Genomic DNA, 17,720 nt, shown 5'->3' with positions numbered 1-17,720 from the left:
TCGTTGTGCGCCACCTTGTCGTGGTGAGAGGGCTCACCGTGGGAATACCTGAAAGGGTGTTTCTGCGGTGCTAAGAGCGCACAGTTCCTTCTTAGGAGGGAACGGGGGTCCGGCTACCCCTCAAGGGACTTGTCCCGATTAGCCGGTAGGGGTTGGCGGCCCTGACTACAATCGCCCGGAGGCCTGGATCCGTTAGGAGTGTTTGTCACTCCACCAGGATAGAGGAGCATTACCTCGATAAAAAAGCCGGGGCCTGACCAACCTCGTTAGCACGCCGGTGTTCCGGCATAACGGTCGAGCCCCCATTGCACGAGGGGGGGGGGGGGCGATAGCGTCACATACCGTAACCCCAGTTTGTGGGGCCGGGGGCCGGTACTAGCTTAGCTAGGACGGGCTGCGAGGGTGGTAAAACCTCTATAAAAAGACCCGGGTAGATCGAGCTCGTTAGCCCTGGGGGGGCAGTCGATCTAGTGGAAGGAAAACCACGATAAAAAACCCGGAAAAGACAACTCTTACAACAAATTACATTTGATGAAAATAGATGACGACCATAGGAGTAAACTTACCGCCTCAGGGGCCTCGGAACCCCAGAGGCCGGCGAGGGGGGTATCCGGTCCCGGTGCCCCCCCTGTCGTCATCTTGCGACGGGCCGTCCAGGGTGTGCCACGCGGGCGCCCTGGACAACACGGTTACCGCGGAGGGTGGGCCGGACGTTTCCGTCCAGCAATGCCTGCAGATTATTCTGCAGGTAACGAGGGAGATGGCCCTTTTAAGGGCCGATAACGACCGCCTGTATAGGCTGCTTGAGGGGTCGGCACTTGCCCGACATGTGGCCAACACCGGCCACAAAAAAAGGAGAGGACATCGTCCTCCCCTTCCCGATCGGAAGCCCTTTTAAGGGCTACGACCGGGAAGGAGACGACAGAGAAGAGGGAGGCGGGAGGTAACTCCCCCTCCCCCCCGGATTCCGAGACCGGGAAGGAGGATAGCGGGGTGGGCCTCCCGAAAAGGAGACCCCCATCCCGCTCTAGCGATGGCGCACTTACTGCATCGAGGGGGGATATCACCCCTCCCCGATGCTTTAAGTGCTTGTGCCGAGGGCACAAGGCGTGGGAGTGCCCCAGACCCCTCGACCAAGGCAAGAATTGCTTCCGGTGCGGGGAGCCGGGGCACCAGGCGGGACGGTGCGCCGCTAAGGCGAACTGCCCCGCCTGCAGGAGTAAGGGGGTGGCATATCGTCACCATATTGGTGGATCGTCCTGTCCCCTGGTCCCCCCGCGTAAGCGCGGGGATGGGACTAGGACGAAAGGGAGGGGGAGGATGGGGGGGATTCCGGTGGGGGTTACACCTCATCGGCGTCCTCCTCCACACCCTCCAAAAAAGGAGGAAAGGGCCGCCCTTCCTTAGTTAAGGATGGGCGACCCATTGATGGCGGGAGGAGGAAGGGGGGAGGAACCACACATTTGTGTGGTCTCCCGGTCCCCCCGGACTCCCCCTCTTCGAGGAAGGTGATGATGAGCCCGAAGAAATCGGGCCCCCCACCCCTCAAACTAAAGAGGAGAGTCCGAAAGGATTCGGGGAAGGGGGGTAATACCCCTAAAAAGGGGAAAACCCCCCCCAACCCCCCAGAAGAGGGAAATGGGAGCGCCCCTCACCCGTCCAATTTGGACGAAGGGGTGCCCTACCACGCGGGGAAGGAGATGGAGGAGAAGGGGGATGTTCCCCGGAATCCTCCATCAGAGGTAAAGGGTGGGGGTCTTCTATACCCACCCCTGCAGAAGGAGAAGGAAGGGGGGGCTGGACTCCTGTCGTCGGAATATGACGACGCACGGGGGCCCTTAACCCCTCCAACCTTCCTGGAGTTTGAGGTGGAGGCGTATTGCCCCCCCAAGGACTCCTTGTGGGTGTTGGGTGCGTGCGAGCGCATCCTTATAGGGATGTGCCGGACTAGGGCACAGAAGCCGGAACTATGGGGTCTGGCGGGCGAGGACGGAGCGATGAGCCTAGGGTTCGTCTTCCGTGGCCCGCCTGGAAGTATAAGCCCTGAAATTCAGGCTAGGGCGAGGAGGTTCAAGAGAAGTATCGAGAGCCTCGTCGCCCAAAAGGCGAAGTTCAGTGAGGTCGAGACAGAGGTCGAGGTCCGCCTCTTTAAGTGGGGGCCACGAGACCGACAGACCTCGCTAGATGTTAGAATCGGGGAAGATGGGATGCTTTTGAGCTCCCCATTCCCCGATTCGGAATGGCCTTCCTCCCAATAAGAGGAGGACATTAAGGAGTTAGTCCTAGGAGCTCTCTCCTGTGATAGCCTCTCTTTTGAGGAGTCATAGGGGGGAGAATTCGGCCCCCTCCCTGTGGGCGGCGGGGTCTCCCGGTTATCGGGAAAGGGCCTCGTGGTTTGCAGGGGGGGAGTGCTTCTGCAGTGTTGCTGTAGGCTGCAGCGAGAAAGGAGGCCCCGAAGACCTGATCCCGTTAGGGCCAGGTCGGGTGGACCCTGGGGGAGAGAGGGATAATTTCCCTCTTTCACCCCAATGATGATAGGCCCCCCCCACGGAGCGGGGATCTATTCAGATTGCCGTGATGTGGGGTAGTGGTCAGGGGGAGGGGGATGGGTGTATTGCTCGTTCTTTCCCTCCCCCCAGAAGAAGACAAACCGGAGGAGGAAGAGGTGGAAACACCTCCTACTCCCCTCCACGGGGGGGGGGAGCTGATGTAACCCTAAACAGGGTTGGCCAGGGAGAGGTCTGGACGAATGCCGCCGGCGATACCCAGACCTCTCCCACTTAATGGCCAGTGATGACCAGCCTACAGGGGTGGGGTTTTAGTGGGTAGGCGCCACTCCAGCAAAGATCCGCTGGGGTGGTGAATCTCACACTCCCCTTCCGCAGTGCGGTCATTAGGATTGCACATTGCACGCGGAAGGGGGTCTTATTGAAGATTTCCCCATCCCTGGGGTCACCCTCGGGTGGCCCCAGCACCAAAAAAAAAAAAAAAAAAAAAAAATCTGTCAATGTAAAATGTAAGAAAAATTTATCGAGACATTAAAAAAAAATTTTTTATTATTTAAGTAGAAAAATGTTTTATTTTTAACAATTTCTGAACTTTTTAGCTTATAACTGCGTTAGGCATAAGCAGCATTCATATAAAATATTTATTTACATGTTACAAGAAATAAATGTTTTACTATATTTATACTTTTGAAGAAAAATACAGCACAAAATTACAGAGCAATTTACATTATTAAAAAAAGTAATAAAAGTATCTCGACATTTTGTACATTTGTACAATGTAAAATCTCTATATGTTAACTTGTATGTCAATCGTAATTACTTAGAGTAATTATATGAGCGAATTTTTATAACAGTACGTTTCTGAGAAAATATGAACGGTTTTCTCTAATAAGACGTAATGAAGAAATGAATGCGAAATTGTGTGTTGTCAATCAACTTGTAGCTAAATATTCGCAACGATCGGATATAATAAATAGTAATCATCCCAGCTATGACAGTCAAATATAACGGTACATTTCATCGATTACATATGAATTAATTTGTGCAAATGTGTGAGATACCAAACGTTCTCTACTTATATTTAAATGAAAACGAAGCACTGATACTAAATATATAAAATGCGGCACACTATATTTTAAATATTTATTTAAACAATAGTTTAAAGTGAAAAATAAGAATTGAAATATCTTTGGCTCAAGAAACATACATTTGCAGAAATTAAATCTGTATCTTCATATAAATGACCTATATTACTTAGAAGTATAAAACTATCACAGCACTTAGTACATATTCGTAACAGTATTACAGAAAAAAGTAAAAGTATCTTTGGCACCTTATAGCTTTGCACAAATTGGAATCTCTAATTACGTTATATGCGAAAGATACATTTTTCTTAGAATATAAAATGCTGCCATTTCTATAATGGTACGTCTTTTGAAAGATATAACTCATAGTCATTCTTACTCATAGTTATAAACAGGAAAAAAAAATTTGACGTTATCCATCAATTTGTAGCTAAATGTTCAATGCGATTGGATAAAATAAATTGTACGTACCATTATAGCAAAGACATTCCGGTACATTTAATTGATATCAACTTCTCAACTCAACTTATATTTAGGTAATATAACAAATCTCTGGTATTATATATAAAATACATACAATAAGTCAGGTACTTTGCCTTATTTGGTTAAGGCTGTATAATAGTATAAAATAAAATCACAGTTTCATACTATATGTAACAAAAAAAGAATAAAAACATTCATATATCTTTCACGCAAGAAACATACATTTACAGAAATTGAATGTCTGTATCTGATTATAAATTATACCTATATTTTGACTTAAAATAAATCTGAAAAAAGCTGAAATTTCTATAATCTATATATCTTTCAAAATATACAAACTATTATTCTGAGGGTGATCCTACAACGCAAATTGTCGCCTGATTGTCAGTCAATACAAAGTATTTTTCAGTTAAAGCCATTATTAAGTCATTCTTCGCGATAAAAACCGAAATTTTCAATGCACTGTAGAATCACTCTGTAGACAAATAGAAAAAAGTGTAACGTGTTTAGCACTTATTATCGGAGAAAAGAATCGAACTTTTATCTATCTTATTAAAGTAAGTTATTAACTCCGCTTGCAACAATGTATAATCAATCTATAGATGTGTATATATATACATATATATATACACATATATATATATATATATATATATATATATATATATATTAATAAAAATAAACATTATTTATGTAGCGAAGAAAATGTTACGATTTCCTGAGAGATGTCTCAACAACCCAGCCTGTTTCTTATATAAAATGCTCCTGAGTCAGAGTCTATCGGTGGCTCGGCCGCCAGCGGCCGGGCGGTAGTGGAGGAACAGGAGGCATCGTCTCGAGAATCGGCCCAAAATGTGCTACTAATTCCGAGCGCTGATTTAAATAAACTTGGATATTTACATTTATTGTACGAATTTTGTACTATTTTTTACAAGAGAGATTAGTCTTCTATATTAAAATAAAATTAATATTTTTAATTAAGTTTTAATATATAAAAAAATTTAGTTTGTAGTCTTCATACTTTTTGGAAAAAAATAGTAGTTTTGAAATATCAAAGTTTATTTTAATAATTTTGTTTTTTATGTATTTTTTGTGCAATACTTTTTAATGCAACTACAAAAAATAAGCAATCCTTTCTTCATTTTCATTTTATGAAATTATAACAGGATGTTCAAAAATCTCGGCACAGCAAAATATTTCGACAAATACACAAGATATGAAAAAATCTTTTGGACAAAAATTGTAAGGCTGAATAGAATGTATTTACTTTGTTTTTTTTACTTTGACTTTGGGTGAAGACATTTCAAAGTTTTCTGTCATCTTTAGTTTTTTTAATGAAATCAGCCTAATTTTGTTAATATTAATAAATTTATCGCAATATTCGATGTAAAAAGTTATAAGAGTATAAGTATATATTGGTCAAAAACGGAATACTCTACGAAATAATTTATACCTATAAATTTGATGTAAAAAACGATATATTTAGTAAAATATTTAGTCTTTCATAATCTTACCGTAATAATTACATGCATGGAAAAATGTTATGTTATTTGGTGCAAAAAATGCGTAGTTAATTTTAAACCAAAATTAGCATTTATATATTGCATACTTTAATATACTTTTCTTACAATGCGTTTTCTTAGCATCAATTGTCGTAAACCTTACTTTGTATTTTGCATATTTTTCGAAATATTTACCTGAGACAATGGGACATCCTGCATATAGTATATTTATTAATGTTATGTATGTTATATAATACTTGTAAAAGTAAATTTAAAGCCAGAGGCGGTTTTCTCGTGGGCTGGCTATAAAAAATAAGCCAGAGGCGGTTTTCTCGTGTGCTGGCTATACAAAATTGCCAGAGGCGGTTTTCTCGTGGGCTGGCTATAAAAAATAAGCCAGAGGCGGTTTTCTCGTGTGCTGGCTATACAAAATTGCCAGAGGCGGTTTTCTCGTGGGCTGGCTATACAAAATTGCCAGAGGCGGTTTTCTCGTGTGCTGGTTATAGAAAATAAGCCAGAGGCGGTTTTCTCGTGTGCTGGCTATACAAAATTGCCAGAGGCGGTTTTCTCGTGGGCTGGTTATTATAAATACCATACATTATATATTATATAATGTATGATATATTATATATATCATAAAATTACAGACCTATCTGACTAGGTATATAAATAAGTATTAAATATGGAATTATTATTTAAAACAAATATAAGAAAGGATTGCTTTTTCATTACTGACGATTTTATTCATTGTTAGTTTCTTTACATTTTTTTTTAACAGTAATATAACAAAGTTTGAGTTTTTTTGAGTATGTGTGTGTAGTATAAGATACATCTATTTCAAATTTGTTTTGCATATATTAATGATTGATTTGATTTTGCAGGCGTCAACAGTTGAAGCAGTTAAAAGAGGTAAGTAACGCACACAAAAAAGAAGGCACGTTTACTAATGGTATTGACAATGAATCTTTGCGTGCGGAATTGCACGACGTAACAGATTCCAAAGTCACAACGGAAGTAATGCAGTGTCTAAAACAAGAAGAAAATACGTCAGATCCAAATATCGACGTAAATAACGACAAAGATAACGATAGTTTTGTTATCGATAACACGGGCCTTTTGGATGCAAATGCAATCCAAGAAAGTATGCCCGTAGGTCGTAGTATTGTCGACACTACTTTTATGTTAAATGAAATACATAGAGTTTTTGACAATCATGCGCGAGGAATTGAGTGCCAATTTAAAGATTGGAAACTCATTAATACTCGTCGTCGTGGATTACTGACTCAATTTTTCTTCAAGTGCCAAATGTGTCATTATACAGACAACATATGGTCAGAACGCATAGAACCTAAGCAGATGGATATCAATAAAGCTGCTATAAGTGCAAATATAACAGTTGGAAATGGTTATGCCCAACTGGAAGAGTTCTGTGCGGGTATAAATATCCCTTGCATGTCTGAACGCACTTACATTAAATATCGAGAAAATTTAGTCGATGATTTTACAAAAACAGCCATGGAAAGTATGAAAATGGCTGGAAAACTTGAAAAAGAACTCGCCCTGGAAAGGAATGACACCATAAATGGTATTCCGTATATAACCGTTGTAGCGGATGGTAGTTGGATGAAGAGATCATATGGCACCGCCTATGATTCACTTTCTGGTGTTGGTGCCATAATTGGTTACCGTACAAAGAAAGTTCTTTTTGTTGGCATCCGCAACAAATTTTGTACGGTGTGTGACATGGCGGAGCGAAATGGTTGCGAGTCACGTAGTCATAAATGCTACAAAAATTTTGACCGTAATGCTAGCTCGACACGTATGGAAAGCGACGCCATTGTAGAAGGTTTTAAAAATAGCCTTGAAATGCATGGATTGATATACAGAACAGTTATTGCTGATGGCGACAGCAGTGTATATCAGTCTATAAAAAATAATGCACCGTATCGCGAACAAATGGTACATGTACACAAAATTGAGTGCACTAATCATTTGTTTCGCAATTTCTGCAAAAAACTGAAGGCTATTTCGGAGATAGTTCAGCCAAAGGAAAAGAGAAAACGTGGCTTTGTACAAATACGAAATGTTATAAAAAGCAATATTTTAAAAATACGGCAAGAAGTACTACAGTCAGCCACCCAACGAAGGGAAGAAAAACTTCCTCATCATAGCAAAGCTACGGAATTACAAAAAGATATTTTGAACATTCCTAGCCATATTTTTGGTGAGCATAAAAGATGTAAAGAACGTGGCCGTATGTGTGAGGAAAACTCTGAGAAAATAGAAAATTATGTTCCGTATTTAAAATTATACGGTTTATATCACCCAATTGAGAATGCTGTTATGCACTTGAGCTGCTTTTCCGATAGTTTGTTATTAAATGTAACAAACAATCCTGCAGAATGGTTTAATTCCATAATCTGCAAAGAAATAGGTGGAAAGCGTATAAATTACGGCCTACGAGGTTCCTACAATGCTAGAATTGCAGGAGCTGTTGTGCAGTATAATACACAACAAGTGCTTACGCAAGTATATGAAGGGATGGGTAAAGATGTTCCTCCGGTTGTTGAAAATCTAGAAAAACGACGACAAATAAAAATATCGAGAACTAAAGAATCTCGAAAAGTGCATGGCAGGCAAAAAAAATTCAAACGAGAAGCAGGAACAGATTGTTATTATGGCCCACAATCACAAAAGCCAGATCTTCCGCCTAACGTATACCAACAACTAGAACAAAATCATATAGAAAAGTTGGTGGAATATGCAGAAAACAGGCAAAAAATAGAACAGGAAACAAGAGACCAAAGTGAATGTGAACTATGGCATTCATTGAGACGTGAAATGTTAACGGCATCTAATTTTGGAACCGTTTGTCGCATGAGGCCAACAACGTCTTGCGCAGCGACTATAAAAAGCATTTTGTATCCTCCACACATAGACACTGCAGCTATGAAATATGGTCGTGACATGGAGGAAGTCGCTAGAAAGGAATTGGCTGCAAAGGTGAATAAAAAAATAACACCATGCGGGTTGTTCATTGATTATGAAAACCCATGCTTGGGTGCTTCTCCCGACGGACTTATTGATAAAGATGGTCTAGTGGAGATTAAATGTCCTCAATCAGCTGAGAAATTAACAGCTAAAGAGGCCATACAAAAATTGCCTCAATTAAAAGGCATATTTGACAAAAAAAATACTGATAAAATAAATCTGAATCACCGATTCTTTTATCAAGTTCAAGGGCAGTTGAACATAACACAGCGAAAGTATTGCGTATTCGCAATATGGACTCCCAAAAGTTTAAAAATGTTAACAATTAACAGAGACGAAGACTTTTGGAAAAGTGAAATGCTACCTTTCCTAATACGTTTCTATTATGACTGTATGCTTCCAGAAATCTTGGATAGCCGTCATAATAGACATATGCCTATTAGGAATCCACAATATATTATTGACGCTCAAGAGAAATTGTCTCAAAAGAAATTGAGCCACGAACGACAAAGTGAGCAACAAAATAAGAAAAGCAAAGATATTGTAAAAAATAAACAGTGCAAACTGAATGTTTTCCCAACAAACGTAACAGACATTGCTGTTTCTGCAACTCTCGATACAGAAGAAGATAGCGATTGCATCATAGTCAGTTATTCAAAGTGTAAACAAAATCTGACAAATGATGAAATAGCAAAACGTAAAAAAATTTTAGATAAAACAATTATACCTCTTACTGTTGTGAGAAAGAATGTTTTGCCTGCACAGAGCCTATTGAACGATGAATCATTAGATACATTCTTGCGCATTGTTAGAGAAACATCTTGTTTTGAAACGCAAAGCGTTCAGTACTTGTAGTTTCCTGAATTAATAACAGCCAGTGATAGCGATAATAGCCTACAAATAATTGGAGGCAAATGTACTAATCACTGGCGATGCATTTTCTTCGATGGCTTTAAATTACATGTGTATGACAGTTTACCTAACTGTACATACGAAAAATTGGCAAAAAAAGAGAAAGATTATATTCGCAAACGTTATCCAATAATAAACGTAAGCGATATAATATTCCAAAAAGTTCAATCACAACCGGACAATACATCTTGCGGAATTTATGCAGCTGCTTTCGCTACAAGCGTAGTATTAGGAAAAAATCCTTGTGAGGAGAAATATTCAAATGACGTTGAGCACATGAGACGTCATTTAATGAATATTATAGAAAATAATAAGCTATCACTTTTTCCCTCACAATAAGTTTTTTCGTAATATAACAAAAAGAATTGGGTTAATAAAATAGCATTTTTTTATATTATTACAAATAATATCAATGTGTATTTACACTTAAAAAAAAAATTGCTTTATTATTCACACAATTGTGAGAGAGAACATTTTGTCAGCACAGAGCATACTGAACAGTGAATCATTAGATTCTTGCGCGTTGTTAGAGAAACATCTTGTTTCTAAACGCAAAACGTTCAGTATTTGCAGTTCATATACAAAATTGGAGGGACGAATAGTAATTATGGTTGCGTCTCACAAGAATGGGCGGCGGATGGGGCCCATTCTATTTTCTATTTTTCATATTTTAAAATATTTTAATAGTCTATCTAAAGATAGCATTTTGTAAAAAATATGTCAGAGATGTATGTACTGACGTTATCAATAAATTAAGCCAGAGGTGACTTCCTGGCTATTTATTATAAATATGCATTTCTCGTTCTTTGTCTTTACAAAGAGAACATGACGATTGATCTGCAAATATGTCATAAAATTATTAATAAAAACAATAATATTTTCCTTTTAAAATTTTATTACAAGGCAATAATGTAATTATACAACATAGGCATAAGTAAAATGTCTAAAAAATGTGAGCTAAACACGATAAAATATTTTATTTGACAAATATATTTCTCATTCTATCAAGAGACACGGTAGTGTCTCGCGCCAAGTTCACGCGCAGCGCAAGACCGACCGTGTATCTTTACGCGAGCCCGAAAGTTGAGACGAGCCGAGATTATCGGATCTCAATAACGGCTGGGCCGATTGAGTTGGTAATAGTACATTGAACTGGAGAAAATATTCATATGCTTTTCTTGTTTTTATTTGTGATAAACACAAAATAAATAATTTAATTAATAAATTTATAGAAACATATATACTAATATTGAATATATATTTTTCTTAATTTTTTTATTTTGTACAATGATTGAAAAAATATATGCTCATTATTTCAATCATAAGTATAAAAAATACAAAATAAAGATTACCATATTCAACATGTATATATCTATATTTATTAATTTATTATCTATTACGTATTTATTACATAAAAGTAAACGAAAGCGTATTACATTTTTCCTCTGTAAAATGTATATTATATATATATTTTAAAAATCATATTTCGTCACATTTAGTTCATGTTTATTTGACACCTGCATATGCTATGTCGTCTTATACATTATATTAAGGTAAATGTCCCAATTAGTGACAATGTCCCAATTTGTGACAATCGTGTCTCTTTTTCTCAATAAATCAATTAATATTGATCAATGTTTATTTTAAAAATTGTGTTGGTATTTAAAATTTTACATATTATCTATTACAACGAATTTTGAATAAAATTAAACGCTTTTGTAAAGGCTAAAATATTGTGATTATAAGCATGCTGCCAACAGTGGCAAATCGAGCAGTTGCTTACTGATATCTTATGAGGCGATGACTATATCGACGGTCCCTTTGTCGATTAATTCCAGCTATTATTAAGCTAAAAGTGAATAAAAAATAAGCACCTAAAGTTAAGTAGATATTAAGGAACATTGTGAGTAAACTGAAAACGTCACAAAATACATATTTTTTTAGTTAATGCATGTGTCACTAATCGGTACTAAAAATATTTGTTTGTCTTTATTACTGACAATCGAAACAAATATGATATAAAATGATAAAAACGTTCCTATTTTTAAAGAAGACATGTAATTTATAAATATCAATCATTATTGAATTAAGGAATGGCATCAATATCGTAACTTATCTTTCCAGAATTTAGAAAATTAATACAAATACGAGTTCCTAATCTATAAATTGTCATGTTTAAGTCAATAATAGGGACACTCATGATTCTGTACCAATTTGTGATACTCGGTAGAGTTTCTAACCTATTAATTAATTGTGACATATGCGAGTGTAAGCCGCTAAGAGTATACGCTTTTCTTCTATTGTGATAATTCTTAGATAGATTTCCTATCTAAATATAAATTGTCTTGCTCGGTAAGTATTAAGGCATTCATGATTCTTTGTGATATTCCATCAATTTGTCATATTCCACCAATTTGTGATATTTCACCAATTTATGATATTCCAATGATTATCTATTATTTTCTATTACAAATGTATTTAAGTAACAAGTATATTTATACTTATGAAATTATTTTAAACAATTTTAATTAGAAACATGGCAACTGAAAAAAGAAGAAAAAAATATTCAGATGATGATCTCGAAAAAGCTCTTACTGCTGTCCGTTCTGGAAAAACTATCAGCAATGTAAGTAAAACTATGGGAATACTTAGAACTACACTTTTGTATAAATACAAAGGAAAATTGCCAATTGGGAAAAATGTGGGTCCGACACCATTTCTAACTAAAAATGAAGAAGCTGAAGTTGTGAAATGGATTATGCATCTTAGTCAGCGAGGCTTTCCTATTGTAAAAAGTCAATTAATTAATAGTGTGCAATTATTGATAAAAAATTTGGCACGAAATACACCATTCAAGCATGGACGACCTGGACGTCATTGGTACGAATCCTTTCTAAAACGACATCCAGAAATTACATCAAGAATTTCACAAAATCTTTGTCATAGTCGAGCATCTGTAACAGAAACAGCAATACGAGGATGGTTTACAGAAGTAAAACAACATTTGGAACAACTTAATCTCATCGATATTGATAAATCTCGAATATTTAATTGCGATGAATCAGCATTCTTTCTTTGTCTAAAAGGAGAACGCGTTCTAGTGAAAAAGGGCGATAAAGCCGTATATAATTTTACACAAAATGACGACAAAGAATGTTTGACAGTTCTTTTCATGACAAATGCTAATGGTCAATTGCCTCCTCCTATGATTATATTTCCCTATCAACGAATTCCATATAGTATTTCTCAAAGTATACCAGATGGTTGGGGCGTTGGAAAATCTGATAAAGGCTGGATGACAGCGGAAACATTTTTTGAATATATAACCAATATATTTCATCCATGGCTTTTACAAAATGAGATTCCTCGTCCTGTTATTTTATATGTTGACGGTCATTGTTCTCATTTAACAATGCCATTATCGCAATTTTGTATTCAAAATGGTATCGAATTAATAGCATTATATCCAAATGCTACTCATCTAATGCAACCTTTAGACGTAGCATTTTTTCGTCCATTAAAAGCGGCCTGGAAAAAAATGGTGCAAGAATGGCGCACAAAACAATCTGGAAAACGCTTAAGAAAGGAAGATTTTGGATCGTTACTGGACAAAAGCATACAAATTTTGAATGTTCCAGAAATAATGGTTAATGGATTTCGAGCATGTGGACTTTTCCCATTTTCTGCGGATGCTTTGCAGTATAACAGCTTGTTAATGAAACAAAAGATAAATAATACTACTAATATTCAAGCATTTTCAAAAGAAGAAGGACAGAAATACTTGAATTTTTTCGAACAATATATAGATGCCGAGGTATTAAAGGCCTTCACAAAGGCTAAGAAAAAAAGAATTTGGGATAGTGAACTTGAAAACAAAGGACTTTAACTTTTGGTTGTCACTTCAAAATCTTCCAAGTAATTTCTTTTAATTTTCGACTATTCTAATTCCACTATATATAATTCACATCTTTTGCTTTGACTATTTCTTATTTTCTCTTTTTTTTCTTTATTTTTTCTGTATTATTACTTTTACTATGCTTTTTAATTCTATTTACTATTTTCCATTTTCCTTTTTAAAAAGTGTCGACAGGTATCATGCAATCTCATACAAAAGAAAACACTGTTATAAATATTGATGCCAGTGAAATAACTACAAATAATAGTATAATAGATATAAGTGAAAATGAAATTGAAAATGTGTCTAACTTCGATACAATATGTGATATGATAATAGTCAGTGAAAATAGCACTGAAAATTTCATGGGCATGCTTGAAAGAATTGAAATTCCTATTACAAATGCAGCAACTGAACAATTTGTTGAAGCAACTCAGATCGCAGATATTACAGAAATAACACCTATTATATTTGAAGATAACACTAATGATCAAGAAAGTTCAATAATTTTAAACAATCCAGAAACCTTTATAAATCCAGAAATCTTTACAAATCCAGAAACTTTTTCTAATAAGTATGTTGCACACATAATATCAATATTTTATTCATATTTTATTTATGTATTAATTTTATTTATATCTTATTAAAATGTAATTGAATCTTAGATCTACTTCTCCGGCTAAGGAAAAAAATTCCTCAATTAATGAAACATCTTGTGAAGGTTCCTCAATTAATGAAACATCTTGTGAAGCCTCCACTTCGAGTCAAATTAGTATGTAATCTGAATTTAAAAAAGCTTATGTGTGTGAAATAATCTTTTTGTTATATACAAATAATTAACTTACAAATAATCTAATTACAGAATATGATATTCCTTCCGGAGTGCCAGAAGTGTTTAAATCTACTTTATTTTGGCCAGAATCTCAAAAAAAAACAAATAAAAAAGCGTCGATGTAAGGAAAAAATTCCATCAGTAGCTACTTCCGCTCAATGGCAAGCATATCACACTACTAAAGCTATTGAAAAAAGAAGAAAACATGAAAAATCAAACAAAAAGAAAAAAAAAGCTTTAAAATAATAATAAAAGAGATTAAAAAATGAAGAACATTAAATAATAAATAATACAGAGAACATATATAATATATATATATATATATATATATATATATATATATATATATATATATATGTATATATATATATATGGTATATAGTATATATTATATACATATAATAAAACATATACGCATATTATTTTATTTTATTCCTTTTGTATTCAAGAAAAATATTTAATGTCAAAACCGGTAATAAATCAAAATTTTATGTACATTTATGTTTATTATTATTGTGTATTAAATAAGTAATAAAGTTTCAGTAAAAATGATCCTATTTCTACAACGTGTCAGTAATAGAAACGTTCTTATTTCTACGACGTCAGTAATAGGAACGTTCTTATTTCTACGACGTGTCGACAGTAATAAAGACATTTATAAGCCCATCACCTATCAGTGATATGGACTAAGCATGTGTCACAAATTAGGACAATTTCAAATTCATGTGTCACTAAATGGTACAAAAACAATGTTTACAAAGATATAATAAATAAATTAAGAATTTTTAGAAAAGTAAAAAAACTTAATTTTTTCAGAATCTTAAATGTCCAAATTTTCCAATAAAATTAATTTTACGTACTTATTGTGATATATGTATCAATAATTAATTTATTTATTTTCACGACGAGGTAATTTTGTCACTAATTGGGACATTCACCTTACAGCCTTGTATCGGAATTACGGACGAGGAAACAAGCGTGAGCGCCGCGTCGTTTGTTTACAAACAATCCGACGACGCAGATCAGACGTCAGTGTGTGTGTGTGTGTGTATGTGTGATCACACACAAATACGACAAAACGGTCGGTAATACATTTTTAGTACCATCGAAATGATGGCGCTTTCGCGTTGGAGTTCGCCCGTCACTTCAGCATCCTCTTAAATAGAGCTCGCAACTATACAATATCAAATTAATAAATAAATTGTTGGTTAGCGCAAGTTACAATTTATTAGATTTAATCGAGGGCTGAATCTTCTTATTCCTTCTTAGAAGGACTACTTTATATCCTTCGGTTAATGCGGACGCATGTGTCCATGCGTGTGTGTAGTCCAGTCAATAATTTATTAATTAAATAACAGAGGAATGTCTTTTTATTATAGTGACCTCTTTTCGATAGTGCCAATGCGTGTCAACGTGCCTTAATATTATTAATTCGAGGATATAGATAAGTCTTCTTACAACTTGATTATTTATAACAATACTGATTCATGAATAGAAAGCGTTAGACTCATAAACTAATAACTGTATTTATATACTATTTACTATTTTTGGTAATTCGTATTATTGTAAAAAGAGAAACAAAATGCTTGCTTGTTACAATAGATTTATTTAACGTAAGGAATTGACGGTTCTGTGTAATAATAATCACTCAATTTAAGTACACTGTTATATAAAAGAACTTTATTGCGGTGACTCGCGACTAATAATAATGAACACGGTAATTAACAATTGTAATTTAAGACCGTTATAATACTCGTTTTCTTACTTTAAGACACTGTGCATCGGCACGTTATTTCGCGGCAAGGAAAATGTACTATCGATAAATAATTAATTTATTTATTTTTTGTTGTGTGTATTGGGGCACGTCAGCATGTAGTCAATAATTATTCCTTCTCGTTGCAGGTTTCCGTGTTGAAAAAAGGTCGATCAGATGCCGTCCTTCGTCAAATAATTATCAGAGATGAGGATGAGGAAGGATGCTGTATATCGCCTTTGAAGAATCACACTGATGCACGTTTAACACTTACAAGGAGAACACCAGAGATTGTTTTTTCTGATTTGGCTGACTTTTATATATATGTAAGTTTAGTTCTCCCACTAATTTATGGTAAAGTAATACGACCCACCTCTCAAGCATTCGCGAGAAAAACGCGTTTAAAGATTTTTGAGGTGGTAATGTACCAAGCGGTGAGAGTGAGTTTGGCAAGTAGCGGCGTGGCGTAGTCAGTAAAGGTAGCTTTTCACTCGGCGTTAAAGGTCGCTGGAATTCAGCGATAATCGAGTAACGTGATTCGATTTTGTCGCTAGCGACAAAGTTTATGAAGTTGAAAATTGCTTGACTTCATAGTATCGAGGCAACGATGTAAGTGATAGATAAGTGTAGTAAGTGTACAGTGATCTTTACATATTGAAATTTTGATAAAAATTTATAAATATTTTAAAATTTTAAACATTTTTAAAAACTAATAAAATATTTGACAAATAAACTAATAAATTATTTGACAAATATCACTCCTTACTTATATTATCAATGATTCCAACAATTCTTTACAATCTTTTTCTGAGCGACGTTATTATAACCTATTATGTGACGGCTAAACCAGCGACCGTTCAATGACATTACAAACGGTCGCTGTAAATCCAGCGACAACGGTCGCTGTAAATCCGGCGACAACGGTCGCTCATGAAAAGGCACCTTAAGGCGTCTGACTGGAACGCTGCATATCGTTGGTTCAAATCTTACTTTTACATTTTTTTTTTCATTTGTATTGCAGTGCATTATTGCATATGTGTTTAACTTTTAATATTTTATCATAAAACTTAATGCTTTTAGTTGTAACATTTTAATTGTTATATTTTAATTACAGTATTCAAAAAGTGTTTATTTGATATGCTGTAAATATTGTTATTAAAATTTATTGTAATTGTAGGTTGTGTTGTGCAATTTACATTATTTAATTGAAATTTATTTGCTGAATGACAAACAAATTTTAAATTTTTTATTATTTTTGCCACAATTTTTATTTTTGTCGCAACGAGTTTCGACAACGCCGAAAGTCCCTTCTTGGTAACGTCCCTTTCTGTTATTGTATAATGATATACATACGCTACCTGAGAATTTGTTTGCTTTCTGTGGTTGGGTTTCATTGTAAGGTTGTTTAAAACGGTTTCGAGACCGTTGAGTCTACTCACATCGAGTCAGAACTAACGTTCGGAGCGTACAGTGCAGTGCGAATATAATATAGTGAAAATAATATAAATTGTAAGAAAAATGCAAGAGCCAAGTACCAGTGCAGCAATTTCAAGCTCGAGTCAAGCCCGGAATTTGTGACGAAAGATGATGAATTAAAAGATAATTTAACGAACACTTTCATTTATTGCAAGAGTTTGCTGGAAACGGAAAATCTTTTAACTGACACACCACGTTCAGAAATATCGGCCGCTTCCGTTGCTACGGGCAAAAAAATATTTTAAAAAATAATGTTAATGCTAGAAGATCACAAAATAATAATT

General features: G+C 35.9%; 2 protein-coding genes across 2 annotated transcripts; both read left to right on the top strand.

Moving 5' to 3' along the window:
- Positions 1-5,330: 5,330 nt before the first annotated feature.
- LOC137001497 (uncharacterized) lies at positions 5,331-11,450 on the top strand. The gene has a single exon (XM_067360465.1). The coding sequence runs from the start codon at positions 6,595-6,597 to the stop codon at positions 9,421-9,423; it is 2,829 nt and encodes a 942-aa protein (XP_067216566.1). The 5' UTR covers positions 5,331-6,594; the 3' UTR covers positions 9,424-11,450.
- Positions 11,451-11,509: 59 nt separating this feature from the next.
- LOC137001498 (uncharacterized) lies at positions 11,510-14,296 on the top strand. Its single transcript, XM_067360467.1, has one exon. The coding sequence runs from the start codon at positions 12,017-12,019 to the stop codon at positions 13,364-13,366; it is 1,350 nt and encodes a 449-aa protein (XP_067216568.1). The 5' UTR covers positions 11,510-12,016; the 3' UTR covers positions 13,367-14,296.
- Positions 14,297-17,720: the final 3,424 nt, after the last annotated feature.

The sequence above is a fragment of the Linepithema humile genome, chromosome 8, assembly GCF_040581485.1.
Source record: "Linepithema humile isolate Giens D197 chromosome 8, Lhum_UNIL_v1.0, whole genome shotgun sequence".
Classification (NCBI taxonomy): domain Eukaryota; kingdom Metazoa; phylum Arthropoda; class Insecta; order Hymenoptera; family Formicidae; genus Linepithema; species Linepithema humile.
The sequence above is the reverse complement of the archived record's forward strand: the minus strand, read 5'-3'. Positions and strand labels throughout refer to the sequence as shown.